Source organism: Plecotus auritus, assembly GCF_963455305.1.
Source record: "Plecotus auritus genome assembly, chromosome: 3".
NCBI classification, from domain to species: Eukaryota; Metazoa; Chordata; class Mammalia; order Chiroptera; family Vespertilionidae; genus Plecotus; species Plecotus auritus.
Genome location: NC_137772.1, coordinates 177,007,714 through 177,025,397, shown reverse-complemented (window position 1 = coordinate 177,025,397; position 17,684 = coordinate 177,007,714). Strand labels below are relative to the sequence as shown.

Sequence of the window (17,684 nt, the reverse complement as noted above, 5' to 3'; positions counted from 1 at the left end):
GAAAAGAGTGGTGAATTTGAGGAACAGGTGATGGGGAAAATGAGACATTTTGGGGGGCTAGCAATCTGAATCTAGCCACTGCCCCTTTAATTGTCTGGTCCTGCAAGACCTGTTTATAAATCCCAGATGAAGTTATCAGTGCTGGCGCCAGGCCAGGCCTTTAGTTGAGGTCTCAAAGCCCCAGTGCATAGGGCTCTTTAAGAACTTGCAAAGGGGACCGGAAAAAAAACCCTAATTTGGGAGACAAAGAACTGGAAAAAGTATAAATAGGGAAAGCTTCCTCCATGTTTTTGCCCAGAATTTGAAAAGATGTTTTTCTCTGGGACCTCGAGTAATGAATGATAATAAAGTGGAACTCCAATCTCTCTAAGCGTTGCTTGGTTTTCTCTGGTCTTCTGCAACACAGGAAGGAGTTCAGTGTGGCTAGAGCAGGATGATGAAGAAAAACAATGAAGGAGAAGAGAACAAAGAGGTCATCAGGAGAAGATCACATTACCCTTGTAGTTCATGGAGTGAACTTTGGCCTTTATGCTTAATGCATTGAACACAGACAATAGATGGTGAAGGCCTGGGGTGGGGGGCAGGGAAGGTTAGAAGAGGTCAATGGGGTAAAGGGGGACATATATAATACTTTCAACACTAAAGATTTAAAAAGAATATAAAAGAAAGAGACCTAGATTTTTGGCCTGAGAAACAGTGATGCTAGCACCTTCCCTTTAGAATATGTTCAGAAACTGGTCCTATAGCACCAACTTCTCATATCCTGACCCAAGTCTCCTAGATCCATCATCTCTCAGCTGGACTATTGCAAGAGCCCCCTAACTAGTCTTCCAGCTTTCATTTTTACTGCCACTCTCAATTTCTTCACAGCAGGTAGGCTCTTCCTATTAAAATGTAAATCCACTCATTCAAGCCTCTTCAAAACCCTCCATCTTTTGCCCTGGCCAGTGTAGCTAAGTTGGTTGAGTGTTGTCTGTGCACCGAGAGGTCACCAGTTCGATTTCGAGTCATGGCACATGCCCAGGTTGTGGGCTTGATCCCCCGTAGGGGGCATGCAGGAAGCAGCCAATCAATGTTTCTCTCCCCATCTCTCTCTAAAATCAATAAAAACATTTTAAAAAGAAAAAAAAAATTCTCCATCATCCTTGGAATAAAAATGAATGGTCTAGTCCCCGTTCCCTCACTGACCTCATCCCCTCCTCTCACTTGCCCTTTTTAAAATTTTAGTCTGTATCCCCTGCATTGTTTACCCTTTCCATGCTTTGTTTTTCTCCTTAGCCCTCTAATGTATGATGTATTTTACTTATTTTTTTCTCTTATTGTATGTCCCTCAGCAGTAGAATATAAGCTCTATGAGGGCAGGGGTTTTTGTCTGTTTTGTTCAGTGCTATTGTAGGTGCTTAGTAAATATTGTTGTATTTTAAATTTTATTTATTTGAGAGTGAGGAAGTGGGAGAGAGAAATACTGATTTGTTGATCTACTTATTTGTGCATTCATTAGTTGCTTTTTTTTGTTGTTGTTTTGTTTGTAATCCTCACCTGAGGATATTTTTTCCACTGAATTTTTTTTTTTTTTTTGAATTTTTACAGAGAGGAAGGGAGAGGGATAGAGAGCCAGAAACATCAATGAGAGAGAAACATCAATCAGCTGCCTCCTGCACACTCCCCACTGGGTATGTGCCCGCAACCAAAGTACATGCCCTTGACCGGAATCGAACCTGGGACCCTTGAGTCCACAGGCCGATGCTCTATCCACTGAGCCAAACCGGTTAGGGCTCCACTGAATTTTTAGAGAGAGAGTGGAAGTGAGTGGGCAGAGAGAGAGAGAGAGAGAAACATCTGTGTGAGAGAGATATATCTGTTGATTGTCTCCTGAATACTCCTGGACCCTGGCCAGGGATCAGCCTGCAACCCAGGTACATGCCCTTGACCAGGAATCAAACCTGTGACCCTTGGGACCTAGGGCTGACACTCTAACCACTGAGCAAAACCACTCAGGAACATTGGTTGCTTCTTGTATTTGCCCTGACTGAAGATCAAACCCGCAACCTTGATGTATTGGGACAATGCTCTAATCAATTGAGCTATTCCGCTATGGCTTTAAATATTTGTTGAGTAAATATCTCTATATATAAAAGCCTAAGCGACCAGCCGACCGTCCTACCATCCAGCCGGTAGCTATGACACGCACTGACCACTAAGGGACAGATGCTCAATGAAGGAGCTGCCAAGCTGCGGTGACTTGGCAGCTGCGGTTCTCAGGTGACGCATCTGGAACCAGAGAAGAGGAAGCCCGATTCCAGGGTGTGTCACCCAAGAACCACCCTCTCGCAATCCAGGACCTCTCGGGATGTCAGAGAGCTGGTTTTGGCCCAATCCCCACAGGCCAGGCCAAGGGACCCCACCAGTGCACAAATCTGTGCACTGGGCCTCTAGCTCATTGGCTCCCCACTTCGGGTCTGGCTCCCCACCGGGCCACTAGCCCATTGCAGAGGTCGTGGGTCTGGCCCTTACAGGAACTTTTTTTTTTTTTTTTTTAAATATATTTTTTATTGATTTTTTACAGAGAGGAAGGAAGAGGGATAGATAGTCAGAAACATTGATGAGAGAGAAACATCGATCAGCTGCCTCCTGCACACCTCCCACTGGGAGGTGCCCGCAACCAAGTTACATGCCCTTGACCGGAATCGAACCTGGGACCTTTCAGTCCGCAGGCTGACGCTCTATCCACTGAGCCAAACTGGTTTTGGCCCTTACAGGAACTTTTTGACTCGATTAGCTAAATGATGAGATGTGCAGAACCTACTGGCTGCAGCCCTGATGTCTGGCCCCGTGCCGGCCCATCTGCTTAATATCCAGTGGAGGCTTCAAATTTTCCCGCTACCACTCTCTGGGCTGGGAAACCGCCCTCGGCCTCCCTCCTTTCCTGCGGACAGTAGCACCAGCGGGCAACCTCACAGTGGGAAGGAGGCAAAGGAGTAGCTCAGGTGGGAAGAAGGAGGTTCCCGCCACCACAGGACTCCGCCTAGGTGGAAGGGCCTGGGCGGGAGCCTGACATTGAGCAGGGTCCTGCCCTAGGCCGACTAGATTCCATGTTAAGTAAATCCTGTTTGCTAAATAATTGCATTTTGCAGCTAAATGCCCACAAGTCGTCAGTTACTGCCAAACTTAGGGTAAAGTGAGATGAAAGAAGCGAGACAGATACAGAGAAAGTGACATAATATTGGGAGAAGAGAGGAGGGAGCCTGATTCTGGGGTATGTCACCCGAGAACTGCCCTCTCGAAATCCAGGATCCCTTGGGGGATGTCAGAGAGCCAGTTTCTGCCCGATCCCCATAGGCCAGACGGAGGGGACCCCACCAGTGCACGGCACCGGGCCTCTAGTGTTAAATAAACAGAGGACTCAGGATCTATCTACTGAAAAGAAGTCTGTGGGCCCTAACCGGTTTGGCTCAGTGGATAGAGTGTTGGCCTGCGGACTCAAGGGTCCCAGGTTCAATTCCGGTCAAGGGCCGGTACCTTGGTTGCAGGCACATACCCAGCAGGGAGTGTGCAGGAGGTAGCTGATCGATGTTTCTCTCTCATCGATGTTTCTAACTATCCCTCTCCCTTCCTCTCTGTAAAAAAAAATCAAAATATATTAAAAAAAAGATTTATTAAAAAAAATGTCTGTGGGAGGAGCATATTTGTATGGAGGCAGAAATCAAGAATTCTGTTTAGATATGTTAATTTTGAGATGCCTGTGAGGTATCTCGGTGGAGGTTTTGAGTAGAGAGATGTACCCTAGTCTTGTCAGGGAAGAGGCCTGAACTGGAGATACATTTTAGGGAATCAATAACATGAAGCTCTGGATGCCATTATCTAAGGAGAAAGTGTAGATAGAGACTAAGAAAGGTCCAAGACTAATGCCTGGGGCACTCTAATGTTTAAGGTAAGGTAGAGGAAGAACCAGCAAAGGAACAAACAGAAGAGTGTGGATTTTTTTAAAAAGCTAGCAATGGCACCAGCCATCCAGCCTCCACTTAACCATCACTGGTTCCAGAGTAAGCAGTCTTTCATAATCTAGCACTGTTTGCCTGAGATGTGGCTTACAATGGAGGTCCCATTCAGGGTTTTTTCAGGATTTTTGTGCATCTGCTCTGGGCCCCAGGCTCCTCCTCTTGGAGAATTAGAACATGGTTGTTAAGAAGACATGCTCTACCCCAGCCAGTGTGCTCAGTGGTTAAGCATTGACCCAGGAACCAAGAGATCATCAGTTCGATTCCCAGTCAGGGCAAATGCCCGAGTTGCTGGCTCAATCCCCAGTATGGGGCATGTGGAGGCAGCCAATCAATGATTCTCTCTCATCATTGATGTTTCTATCTCTCCCTCTCTCTTCCTCTCTGAAATCAATAAAAAAATATATTATTTAAAAAAAGAAGAAGACAGGTTCTGGAGTCAAACTGGCTGATTTTCAACCTCAGCAATATCACCTACCAGCTTGTGACCTTGAGTAAGTTACCATTCTTTGCCTCAGTTTCATCATCTGTACTCACTTGATAGATGGTTCTGAGGAGTAAATCACAACTTAGACTAGTGGGTAGTATAAAGCAAGTTTTCAAACACTATTAGCTGTTGGTACCGATCTTAGGGCTTGGGTCTCAACATCTGCCAGGTGGTCAGAGTTAAGGACCCGGACTTTGAGTCTAGGTTTTTCCCCACTCCTGTCTACTAGAGCAGGACCAATTCCCCTCCTACCTTCTGGGCACCAGTCAGAGGACACAGGATCTATCTGCTGTTGGCTCAACTATAGGAAGTCAAGTTTAATAAAACTGTTGACCAATACAAAGTTATCTTTGGACCGGCAGCGTTGGCGGCAGGATGTCTCACAGGAAGTTTTCTGCTCCCAGGCATGGGTCCCTGGGCTTCTTGCCTCGGAAGCGCAGCAGCCGGCACCGCGGGAAAGTGAAGAGCTTCCCCAAGGATGACTCCTCCAAGCCTGTCCACCTCACAGCATTCCTGGGCTACAAGGCTGGCATGACCCACATCGTGCGGGAGGTCGATAGGCCAGGATCCAAGGTGAACAAGAAGGAAGTTGTGGAGGCTGTGACCATTGTGGAGACACCGCCCATGGTGGTTGTGGGCATTGTGTGCTACGTGGAAACCCCCCGGGGCCTCCGTACCTTCAAAACCATCTTTGCTGAGCATATCAGTGATGAGTGCAAAAGGCGCTTTTATAAGAACTGGCATAAATCCAAGAAGAAGGCCTTCACCAAATACTGCAAGAAGTGGCAAGATGACGATGGCAAGAAGCAGCTGGAGAAGGACTTCAACAGCATGAAGAAGTACTGCCAGGTCATCCGTGTCATCGCCCACACCCAGATGCGCCTGCTTCCTCTGCTCCAGAAGAAGGCCCACCTCATGGAGATCCAGGTGAATGGAGGCACGGTGGCCGAAAAACTGGATTGGGCCCGTGAGAGGCTGGAGCAGCAGGTCCCTGTGAACCAGGTGTTTGGACAGGATGAGATGATTGATGTCATTGGAGTGACCAAGGGCAAAGGCTACAAAGGGGTCACCAGCCTCTGGCACACCAAGAAGCTGCCACGCAAGACCCACAGAGGGCTGCGGAAGGTTGCCTGTATTGGGGCGTGGCATCCTGCCCGGGTGGCCTTCTCTGTGGCCCGGGCTGGGCAGAAAGGCTACCATCACCGCACTGAGATCAACAAGAAGATCTACAAGATTGGCCAGGGCTACCTCATCAAGGACGGCAAGCTAATCAAGAACAGCGCCTCCACTGACTATGACCTGTCTGATAAGAGCATCAACCCTCTGGGTGGCTTTGTCCACTACGGTGAAGTGACCAATGACTTTGTCATGCTGAAAGGCTGTGTGGTGGGAACCAAGAAGCGAGTGCTCACCCTCCGCAAGTCCTTGCTGGTGCAGACCAAGCGGCGGGCCCTGGAGAAGATTGACCTTAAGTTTATCGACACCACCTCCAAGTTTGGCCATGGCCGCTTCCAGACAGTGGAGGAGAAGAAAGCATTCATGGGACCACTTAAGAAAGACCGGATTGCAAAGGAAGAAGGAGCCTAATGTCAGGAACAGATTGTGCAGCTGGTGGGCTCTCAATAAAGATTATTTTCCAGTGAAACAAAAAAAAAAAAACAACAACAAAAAAACCAAAGTTATCTTTGGGTTCACAATGCATTTTAAGTCAATGTAATACTCAATATCTGTGCACTTTTTTTTTTTCTCTAAGGAAGGAGAAACCATCTGAAAGGGAGAGTCTCATACACACATTGAAACCCTCTGAAATATCAATCCCTAGGTTAGAGAATCACAGACAGACTTTATGAATATCCAACTTCATTAACATGATAAAATGTACACATCTCACCATGGCTGGGTGGCTCAGTTGGTTGGAGCATCGTCTTGTATACCAAAAGGTTGCAGATTCGATTCCAGGTCAGGGCACATGCCTAGGTTGCAGGTTTGATCCCTGGTTGGGACACGTATGGGAGGCAACTGATTGATGTTTCTGTCGCATCGATGTTTCTCCCTCTCTCAAATCAATAAAATAAAAATTTTAAAAAAAACATGTCTCGATTCAAAAGTCAGAATGACAGTGAGGAAAACTAAAATATTCCCATTAAAGTTAGGTATTCCACAAGGATGGCCCCTGTGACTATTTTTTTTTTCACATTGCTTTGGAAGTACTAGCTCACTTAATTACAAAGAAGAAGGAATGAGATATGAAAAGTAGAAAAGAAGTAAAATTATTTATGATATGAGAGCCTACATGAAAAATCCAAGGACATGAACTGAAAAAATAGTACAAATAAGACTCTAGCAAAGTGGGCACAAATTAATGTACAAAAAGCCAATGAACAACAGCCAATTAGAGAGTATAGGGGAATCCTATATAATAAAGAGATAATATGCAAATGAACCCTCACAAGATGGCTACCTACAACCAGGCCGGCAGGGGGGTTAGTGAGGGACGACTGAACAGCAGGCAACCAGGCTGGTGGGGGGCCATGAGAGGTGACCAGGCAGGCGTGCAGGGGGTGCCAGTTGGGGGTGACCAGGCCAGCAGGGAGGGCAGTTGGGGGCAACCATGCCAGCGGAGGGGGCAGTTGGGGGTGACCAGGCCGGCGGGGGGGGGCAGTAAGGGTTGACCAGGCCAGCAGGGGGGGCAGTTAGGAGTGACCACGCTGGCAGGGGGGGCAGTTAGGGGCAATCAGGCTGGCACACAGAGGCAGTGAGGGGTGATCAGGTTGGCAGGGGGGCATTTAGGGGCAACCAGGCAGGCAAGCAGGTGAGCAATTAGGAGCCAGCGGTCCAGGATTGTGAGAGGGATGTTCGACTGCCAGTTTAGGCACAATAAACCAGCAGTTGGACATCCCCCAAGGGGTCCCGGATTGGAGAGGGTGCAGGTTGGGCTGAGGGGACCACCTCCCGTGCACAAATTTCATGCACCAGGCCTCCAGTAAATTTATAATTTACAATAGTAACAACAAAGTAAACTAAGAATAATCTTAATAAGTATGCTAGATCTAGGTGCCCCAAACTAAAATGCTATATATCATAGGAATAAGACCCATCTTTCCTTCTCACCCAAAAAGGAAGCTTCAATGAATGGAAAGGAATACTCTATTTTTGGGGTAGAAAGACTTGCTATCATAAAAATGTCAGCTCTCCATAAATCTATAAATAATACAATCATAAAAATACACTACATAACCTGAATATAAAGTTCATATGGAAATTTTTACATCAGGAATAGCCATGAACATTTTGAAAAAGGTTAACGAGGATGGGGCAGGCCAGAAGAGGTCAATAGGAGGAAAAGAGGGATGTATATAATACTTTCAACAGTAAAGATTTTAAATAATAAGATCAAATAAAATTGATTTATCTACAAAAAAGATTAATGAGGAGAATAGCTCTACCAGATATTAAACCATTAAAAGCTACAATAACAGTATAATTGAGGGGACACTGGAGCATGCATAGACACCTTGGTCAAGAGAACAAAAGAATCCAGAAATAGACCCAAGACATTTAAAATGTTAGTATATGATAAAGATGGCATTGTCTACCAGTAGGGAAAAGATGAATTATACAGTAAGTGATATTGAGACAATTATGTAGCCACCTGAAAAAAAAAAAGTGGTATCTTTACTGTAGCCCTTATACTAATGTAAATTCATATAAATCAATTGTGTTTAAATAAATTTAAGAGTAAAAACAAATTTATAATTTAGTGGGGATAGTATTTTTCAGGATAGTGTAAAATTTCCCAAAGCCTAAAGAAAGATGTTCTAACAATATAAAAATCTGTAATTTCTGCAGAGCAAAAAACACCATAAGCAAAGACAAATGGCAAACTGGGGGAAATATTTGCAATTCATATCATAGACAAAGGGACTAATTTGCTTCATATATACAAAATCCCTTCAAATTAATATGAAAAAGAACAAAAATCCAATAAGAAAATGGGATGGTTAACATAAAAGGAAAGACAAATGGCTCTTAAATATTCAAAATCACAAGAAAGTTAAAACTACATTTAGATACCATTTTTCACCTATAGATTGGCAAAAATTCCAGATGTTTTGACAATAGACTCCTGCATGGTTGTCTAAGAGGGGGACATAAACCCTCTTAGATATTACTGATAGAATTGTCCATTAATGCCTGTCAAAATTACAAATGCATATAATTTCTGATCCAATATACTTATACACATGCATAATAAACTATACACAAAGTCATCAACTTTAGAAGCAAAAGTTTACAAACAATTCAAATATCTATTATTAGAAGACTAGTTAAATAAATTACAGTCTCTCCATACAGTGGAATATACCGCCAGGCCAAAGAGCTGTCACAAAAATCTTTATAGGCCATGATTAAACCCATGAATAAATCATTAAAGAGTTTTTAAGCAGGGTGTGTTATGAGATCAGGATTTTAGAAAGATCTTGTTGGCCTGTATGGAGGATAGATTGAAAGAGTAAAACTAGAGGCAGGGTGATCAGTCAGGGTAGTCAACAAGGAGAAGATTCATACTATATAATAAAGACTGAATATGCAAACTGACCGTAACTCCTCAACAAAGATGGAGGCACCCACAGCCAATAAGGAGGGAATATGCAAATTGACGCAACAAGGTGAGAGGTGGAAGGCAGCTCTGGGCCGGAGCGAAGGCGGTGCTGGCAGGCAGGGGAAGGAAAGCCTATTCTTGCACGAATCTTCGTGTTTCAGGCCTCTAGTAAAATATAAACTGGGTAGGACTTGGTGATAGATTAGATGTAGGGATGCAAGAAATGAGGCACTGATGATACCCTGGTTTTCAGCTTTGGCAGTAGAAGTAGAGTGATGGTTAGTGCATTGAGATAGGAAGCACAAGTGAAGAGGCCAGTTTTGGGTGAGAAGGAAAGATGGGTCTTATTTGGATGAATTGAGTTGGAGGTGCCAGTGGGCAACAGGTTGAGATGTCAGTTGGGTGTTTGGATATACAAGGCGATGACTTGAGGGAGAGATTGGAATTAGGGAGTCACCATATAGCTGATATTCAAGCAGTAAGGGAGATGAAGTCACCTTAGGATAGTCTATGGCAGGAATAGAGGATCCAGGCAGAGCAACCCCTAGAGTACACAGGCAGAAGATAATGGGCTCCTACTGGAGCCAAAGCAGTACCTGGGGGACATAGGAAGGAAGCCAACTATCACAGAAGTTAAGGGAAGAATGTGGTAGCATCTTAGTGGTCTGTGTCTCTCACTTGATTATAAAATCCTTGAGGACATAAGCTGGGTTTTATTTTTCTTTGTTGTCTTCTCCATCCCTACCTTCAATCAACACAAAGTTTTGCACATAATAGATGTCTGTGAATGAATAAGGGCATGAATCTCACCATAGCTGGCTCTTTACACTACTTTAGTACACACCTTCATTATTGCTCCTCTAATTGGTCTTCTAGCATCTCCACACTGCCAAAGCTGCCTCTAAAGCACAGATCTGGTACTACCACTCCTTTCCTTAAAAATCATCAGTGGCTTTCCACTGCCTACAGAGGAAAATCCTCAGCTTGGCCTTCAAGCTCATCCAAACCCAATCCCAGCCCAGTTTAGCTCCCACAACACCTGGCTTTTACCCATTGAACTACAGCCACGCTGACCACTTTCTGGTCTCCAAACATGGTCTGTGCTTGAAGTGCTCTATGCCCTTTCATTCCCCCAGACCCCTCTTTCCCTGACATCTGTGGTAGTTCAACATTCTGTTGAAATCCCACTTAGCCCTGAAGGTTTTACCAGACCCACACTGCCATGAACATCTCCTTCCCCTGTTCTCCATTTTACTTTGCACCTCTATGACATCACTGGCCCTGCACTGTTTGTTACATATGCCAGCTCCTCACTATTTACTACCTATCTCCACAATGGAGTGTGAAAAGGGATTGTATCTCAATGTCACCTTTATACATCCAGTACTTAGTAAAGTGCTAAATGAGTGATAGGTAAGTCCTGGGAGTACTAATGTCTAGTTCTCCCACTTCAGTGCTTTGCATATGGTTATGTATCCTGTGTTGGCAATACTAGTAAGCTCCTTGGAAGTTTGTTTTATTAACTTTTATACCCTCATTGCCTAGTACAGAGCATAGCAGCACAGTAGGTGCTCAATAAATGTGTAAGTGCTTAATAATTACTCATTTAATTTGCTCTCAGGAGCCTCTAGAGCGGCCAATAGCTTTGGCAAACAGTGTTTTGTATGTGCTTCCTGCTAGCTCTGATAGGCTGCCTCTGTAGGCCAATGACAAGCTATGTTGTGTAAACATGGATCTACTGAGGGACTGCGAAGTGTGGCTAACAGAATGAGTTAGTGTGGTCATGGTGGGTAAGTGTTTAACTCAGAGACGTGGCTCTCCAGGCAGAAACACAGCCCAGAAGAAGCCTCAAAGGCAAGAGCAAATCAAATCAGCTAAGGAGGGATGGGATCACTTATTCCTTAGGGGAAAGTCTGACTTGGTTTCTACTTTGTGCACAGCCCTCTGTGCTGGGGCAGCTACAGCTGGGCAAATAATTGGAAAATAACTAGGCATCTGCTCTTAAAGAGTTTGAAGTCTGGTGGGGCTGAGGACAGGCCCATCAGTAATCCCAGAACAAAGGCAAGATTGACCACTGCTAGAAGAAATGCATGAACAAAGGATGAAGAGAGCAGCCAGGAGAATCGGAGTCTTAGGGGGGATTAGGAGAGGCTTCATGGTAGGGGGAGGTAGCTTTTGAGCTTATTTACGAAGATCTCTTGAATGGGAGGGAATTGTAATAGCTTCCAACTGTCTTCTGCTTCCTTCTTCCAGCTTTCAGTCTGTTTTCATCACTGTAGCCAGAGTGATGCTCTTGAAGTGTAGGTCAGAGTATGTCACATCTCTGCTAAAAATTCTGCAATGGTTCCCATTTCATTCAGAGTAAAAATGGCTCTTGTTCATTCGGGGTGGAGGGAGGAAGACTTTACAGGGTCATTAAGGCCTTATATGGTCTGTCCCCAGTCACTTTTGCATCATTCCTTCTCTTCTTCTACTTCCTCACCTCACAGCAGCCACACTGAGACTTCGCTATTCCTTGAATGTGCAGGCATGCCCCCACCTTAGGCCATTCTCTGCCTAGAATGCTCTTCCCCACAGTTTGCTTCCTCACCTCCTTCAAGTGTTCATTCAGATGTCACCTCACTAAAGCCTGACATGACCTATTTTAATTGTAACCCCTACATTCTGGTACCTTACCCCTCTTTTGGAATTTCTGTTCCTCCATGACATCTTTTACCATCTAACATACTGTGTATTGTACTGTGTGTGTGTGTGTTTTTGTTGTTGTTTATTGTCTGTTTCTCTCCAATAAAATATGAGTTCCATAAAAACACTTAAAAAAACACAAATATTTTCATCAAATCTGTATCCCTAACATCTAGAACAGTGGCTAGTATTAGGTGCCCAATAGATAATTGTTGAATGAATGAATGAGGACATTATACATGCTTGAGAAAGTCTACAGGGCCTCCTGGTGCAGTTCCTAAAAAACAATTGCCTGAAGAATCATTTGCAAGGACATTTCTCTGACCTGCAGAGCTGAGGACCCTGCTGAGGGTGGGTGGTCAAGTGAGGAGGAAGTGGCCCTAAGCTGAGGGAGGGAAGACTCCAGTCACCAAGAACTGTCTGCAGGCCCTAGCTAGTTTGGCTCAGTCAATAGAGTGTCGGTCTGCGGACTGAAGGGTCCCAGGTTCGATTCCAGTCAAGGGCACATGCCCAGGTTGTGGGCTCGATCCCCAGTGGGGGCGTGCAGGAGGCAGCCAATCAATGATTCTCTCATCATTGATGTTTCTATCTCTCTCTCTTCCTCTCCTTTCCTCTCTGAAATCAACAAAAATAAAAAATAAAAAAAAGAACTGTCTGCAGGATCCAGATGTCCAAAGGATGGGTCAGGAATCCCTTGTTTCTTTCCCCTACAGTTGTCATACTTGCTCTCCATGCTCAGTCAAGCACCTTCTCAGATGAACCCCACCCAGCGTCAGTTGTGTCCATCTTTTAGCAATTCCCATACTTTTAATTCAGCCCTCTCCTCATCCAGGCCATCTCAAGCCCTGAAACAAACACTTTGCTGCCCCCTTGTGGCTCCCACAGTAAAGGAACTCCCCCAGAAAGTCTGAGGTGACAGAGACCTACATAAGGACTCTTAGAATAGGGATATGGGAGAGGAAATCTGAATCAACTTGACACCATGGCGTCTCTGAATTATTGACAGCTGCCTTCTTTCACAAGCATTGCCACCAATATAAATTACCATCTCTCAACCGAACTCTGATAAGTATGCCAGCTGGAATCAGGCTTTGGTGGTTCCGGGCTGGTCACCTGTGGGGTAAAAACTTGGGGCAACAGATCACAGGGCATTTAGGCCAGTTGACTAGTATATCCAGCCTCCATCTACTCGTAGCCAGTAAATAGTCTTTGAGGATGATGCAGTCACCAACCAGGTTAGGGCTAGGTATGTATAAAGTGATGAGGAGTTAGGTATGACACAAGAAGAGGGCTGGGCACCGTGGAGAACTGGAGAGCTATGCCCTGTAAGAAACTGCTCAGCTGAGCTACTGCTCAGTTCTAGCCAGTTGTTTTTGCAGGTAACAGAAAAGCTAATATCAGTCCCAAACAGGAGAGTGTCCTGGAATGCTTCTGGGTTATATTGCGCACTTATAAGGTGGGCCTCAGTAACCATCTGGCTGGCACAGTTTTCAATTAAGAGACTGCTTTGTTAATTGTTTCTATGTAATTTTTTTTTCTTTCTGGCTACTTTCAAGGCATTTTTAAATCTTTGTTTTTAGTACTTTGACTATGATATGCTTCCGTGTGTTTTGTGTGTGTTTATCCTGTTCGGTGTTCTCTGAGCTTCATGGATTGGTGGTTTGTTGTCTTTCATTAATTTGTGAAATTCTCAGTGATTATCTCTAGATATTTCTTCTGCCCCATTTTCTCTCCGTTCTCCTTCTGGGACTTCAGTTACACACGTGTTAGATCATTTATCATTGTCAGATACATTTTGCTTAGTTTTGCATTTGCCTGATTGTTTGCTTACTCTTTGTGTTATAGTTTAATTTCTATTGATCTAGCTTAAAGTCATGAATTTTTTTTCTTCTGCTTTTGTCCAGTTTGCTGATAAAACTGTTCAAGGAATTCATCTCTATATTAAGGTTTTCACTTCTAGCCTTCTATTTTTCCATTTCATTTTTACAATTTCCTACTCCCTGTTCACACATCTTGTCCACATTTTCCACTAGTCTAGATCCTATAATATATTAAATATAGCTATTTCAAAGTCCCCAATTGATAGTTACATCTAAGTCATATGCTCATATTCTCTTTTTGAGATGACTCCTCCATTCATGAAGTCATGCTCATCCTTTATCTAATTTTTTCCAAGTTGGCCTCCCCAGTACATGGGACATACCAGATTCCACATGTCTTTCCTCCCCCAGCCTCTTTGGCTGGATTGTTTACAAAAGGTTTTGGTTCCTTCCGCTTCACCCAGGCCTCCTTTGAAGATCACAGCAAGGGCTAAAGTAGACCTGTCCCTCATGTACCCTTCCACATTAATGTTAGTTTCTCATCTTGGAGGTTCCAAGACAAGCAGAGCTATGGCCAACCCCAAATCTGGCTTGAAGAACTATGCCAAAAAATATTCCTTTCTATGCCTTGGGTTTCCTGTGCTTTTTTGAGGGTGGAGGCATACTAAATATATAAACTTTGCTCTGAAAAAAAAACAACAAGGCACATATATAAAATCAAGTACCTCATTGCTAGAAAAGCACTATATATATATCTATATATCTCCTTGGTTTTCAACCCTCTTGGCTTCACAGCTTAACTCATCCAGGCCTTCTTTGCCTTTAAGGAGATGAATTGTTGGCAAAGCAGGAGAAGAACCTATCAGATACTGTGCTTGTTTGACAGAGAGCTTGCTAGAGGACATGCAGAAAGTCAAAGTCCATCATCACCAGAGCAAGTTTAGCCACTAGGCTACTTAAGCACAGTTCCAAGAGCATATGAAACATGTGAAAATGTTACTGTGGGTTTTTTTATTTTATTACTGGTTTCAAAATACAAAATATATTTTAAATATGTATATATAATTGTGTTTATAAAATATAGAATTGCCAGTTTAATTACACTGTCAAATTTAATATTCAAAATATTCTCATTACATTTATAAAACGTGTTAGATTTAGATTTTATATCTATGCATGTGAAGTATGGTAGCAATCATCTCAGGTAGAAACTGCAGTTTTAACTTAAACTTTAACCCTGCTCTTTTGGGTTCTGTACTTATTTGCTTGCTAAAACAATAGAAAAGTTATTTTGATTTTCTGAACTTATGTATGCTATCCCAATTAATTGAATACTCCATGGTTGATGGTTTGAATATCCCACTGATTGTGATCTTACTGGTTATCGAAGCACATTCTTCTGTACCTGGGAACCAGGACAGCACAATTACCCTAAATTGTCTCACTAGCTACAGATAATGTGTTTTGGTTGACTTAGTGGTCCCAAGACCAGGACAGCACAATTATTCTAAACTAGAGGCCCAGTGCACGAAATTCGTGCACAGGGGTGTGTGTGTCCCTCAGCCCAGCCTGCACCCTCTCCAATCTGGGACCCCTCAAGGGATGTCCAACTGCCCGTTTAGGCCCAATCCCAGTAGGGCAGTCGGACATCCCTCTCACAATCCAGGACTGCTGGCTCCCAACTGCTCCCCTGCCTGCCTTCCTGATTGCCCCTAACTGCTTCTGCCTGCCAACTTGATCACCTCCTAACCACTCCCCTGACAGCCTGATTGATGCCTAACTGCTCCCCTGCCAGCCTGTTTGCCCCTAACTGCCCTCCCCTGCAGGCCTGGTCACCCCTAACTGCCTTCCCCTGCAGGCCCGGTCGCCCCCAACTTCCCTCCTCTGCCGGCCTGGTCACCCCTAACTGCCCTCCCCTGCAGGCTTGATTGCCCCCAACTGCCCTCCCTTGCAGGCCTGGTCCCTCCCAACTGCCCTCCCCTGCTGGCCTGATTGCCCACAACTGCCCTCCCTTGCAGGCCTGGTCCCACCCAACTGCCCTCCCCTGCTGGCCATCTTGTGGTGGCCATCTTGTGTCCACATGGGGGCAGCCATCTTTGACCACATGGGGGCAGCAATCTTGTGTGTTGGAGTGATGGTCAATTTGCATATTACTCTTTTATTAGATCGGATAGAGGCCTGGTGCACAGGTGGGGGCCAGTTGGTTTGCCCTGAAGGGTGTCCCAGATCAGGGTGGGGGTTCCCTTGGGGTGTGGGGCAGCCTGGGTGAGGGGCCTGTGGTGGTTTGCAGGCAGGCCACACACCCCCAGCGACCCAAGCGGAGGCCCTGGTCTCTAGGATTTGTTTATCTTCTATAATTGAAACTTTGTAGCCTTGAGCAGAGCCAAACCTCCTGCTTGCTCTGTGGCTGCAGCCATTTTTGTTGGGATTTATTTATCTTCTGTAATTGAAACTTTTTTTAAAAAATACATTTTATTGATATTTTACAGAGAGGAAGGGAGAGGGATAGAGAACTAGAAACATCGATGAGAGAGGAACATTGATCAGCTGCCTCCTGCACACCTCCCACTGGGGATGTGCCTGCAACCAAGGTACATGCCCTTGACTGGAATCGAACCCGGGACCCTTCAGTCCGCAGGCCGACGCTCTATCCACTGAGCCAAACCGGTTTCGGCTGTAATTGAAACTTTGTAGCAGAGGCCAAGGCAGGCCAGGGCTGCGGAAGCTTGGCTTCCTCCATCGCCGGGGGCAACCCAAGCCTCCTGCTCTCTCCAGCTCTGTGGCTACCGCCATTTTTGTTGGGATTTATTTGTCTTCTGTAATTGAAACTTTGTAGCCTTCAGTGGAGGCCTGGGCCCACCAGGATGTGCGGAAAACTTGGCTCCCTCCATTGCCGGGGAAACCCAAGCCTCCTGCTCGCTCTGTGGCTGTGGCCATCTTGGTTGGGTTAATTTGCATACTCGCTCCTGATTGGCTGGTGGGTGTGGCTTGTGGGTTTAGCAGAGTGTTGGTTAATTTGCATATTACTTTTTCATTAGATAGGATTGCCTCAGTGGCCAGATAATGTGTTTCTGTTGATTCAGTGATCTGTAAACCCAAAACTATACTTAATCTTTATAGATAACTTGCTCAATTTCGCTTCTGTAACTGCTTTGTGCAAACCAGGTTCCTCATTCCAAACCCAAAGGTGTAATTGATACCTTTGTGATATTCTGCCTATATAAGCCAGATGTGGCGAGCATTTCAGGGCTGCGAGATTTGGAGCGCTGTTGCCCCTCGTAGCCACTGGCCTTTGAATAAATGACTCCATAATTTGACTTTTTGAGGCATCCTTTGTGAGATTCGGGGTACACTACAACACATGATGATTGTTGAAAAGTCACAGCCAACTACACATTAAAAACACTCATAGCCAGTTAATTTCCAAAGCAAAGTTATAAAAAAAAATCCTTCCAAGTTATTTAAAGCAATACATTGAGCATGAGGCCATTTTAATGTTGATACAATTGGTGTGAGGCCTCCAAAAAAGAATAAACCTAGAACCTGAAAAGCTAGAAAGGGCCCTTTGCTGCCACAGCTGTACTATGTGACCTGCATCAGGAATGCCTCTCACCTTCCTCCCCTCCATCCCCCACTCTGCCCCCAACTAGGTTCTCCTTGCAATATGTTAAGCTGTGGCTCAGAAATAAAATCATACTCAAGCATCATTCAAGAGCCAGCAGTTCACATCCTTTTCTTCCTTCCAGACTCTTAACCTTAAGCTGGAAGCAAAAATGGGCACCATTCCTGAGAAACAGAACCACTGGATTGTAGATTCTCTAAGGATAGAGTCACTTCCCAGTTAAGATTTTATTATGCCTGGTCCCTGGGCTGGGTCTGGCTGGGTGAGTTGAGAAGGAGGGGGAGGGTAGAGGCCCAGTGAGAGATGAGACAGATGGCTGTGTGCTAGGAACAGTGAGGGTGGGACAGTGCTCTTTAGCTGAATGAACTAAGGAAAGTAGTGTCTTAACTGAACTGACAGACAATTGCCAGAGATGGCCTCCTTAGCTCACACCATCTATATTTGGAACCTCCATATCTCCATTTCTGCC

General features: G+C 44.8%; 1 protein-coding gene across 1 annotated transcript; it reads left to right on the top strand.

The window, feature by feature from the left end:
* The first annotated feature begins 4,846 nt into the window (after positions 1–4,846).
* LOC308244930 (large ribosomal subunit protein uL3-like) lies at positions 4,847–6,155 on the top strand. Its single transcript, XM_080661308.1, has one exon. The coding sequence runs from the start codon at positions 4,861–4,863 to the stop codon at positions 6,070–6,072; it is 1,212 nt and encodes a 403-aa protein (XP_080517434.1). The 5' UTR covers positions 4,847–4,860; the 3' UTR covers positions 6,073–6,155.
* Positions 6,156–17,684: the final 11,529 nt, after the last annotated feature.

Bases quoted from the DNA above. Each gene is read 5' to 3' on its own strand.
- LOC308244930 (XM_080661308.1), top strand. From the start codon at position 4,861: ATGTCTCACAGGAAGTTTTCTGCTCCCAGGCATGGGTCCCTGGGCTTC.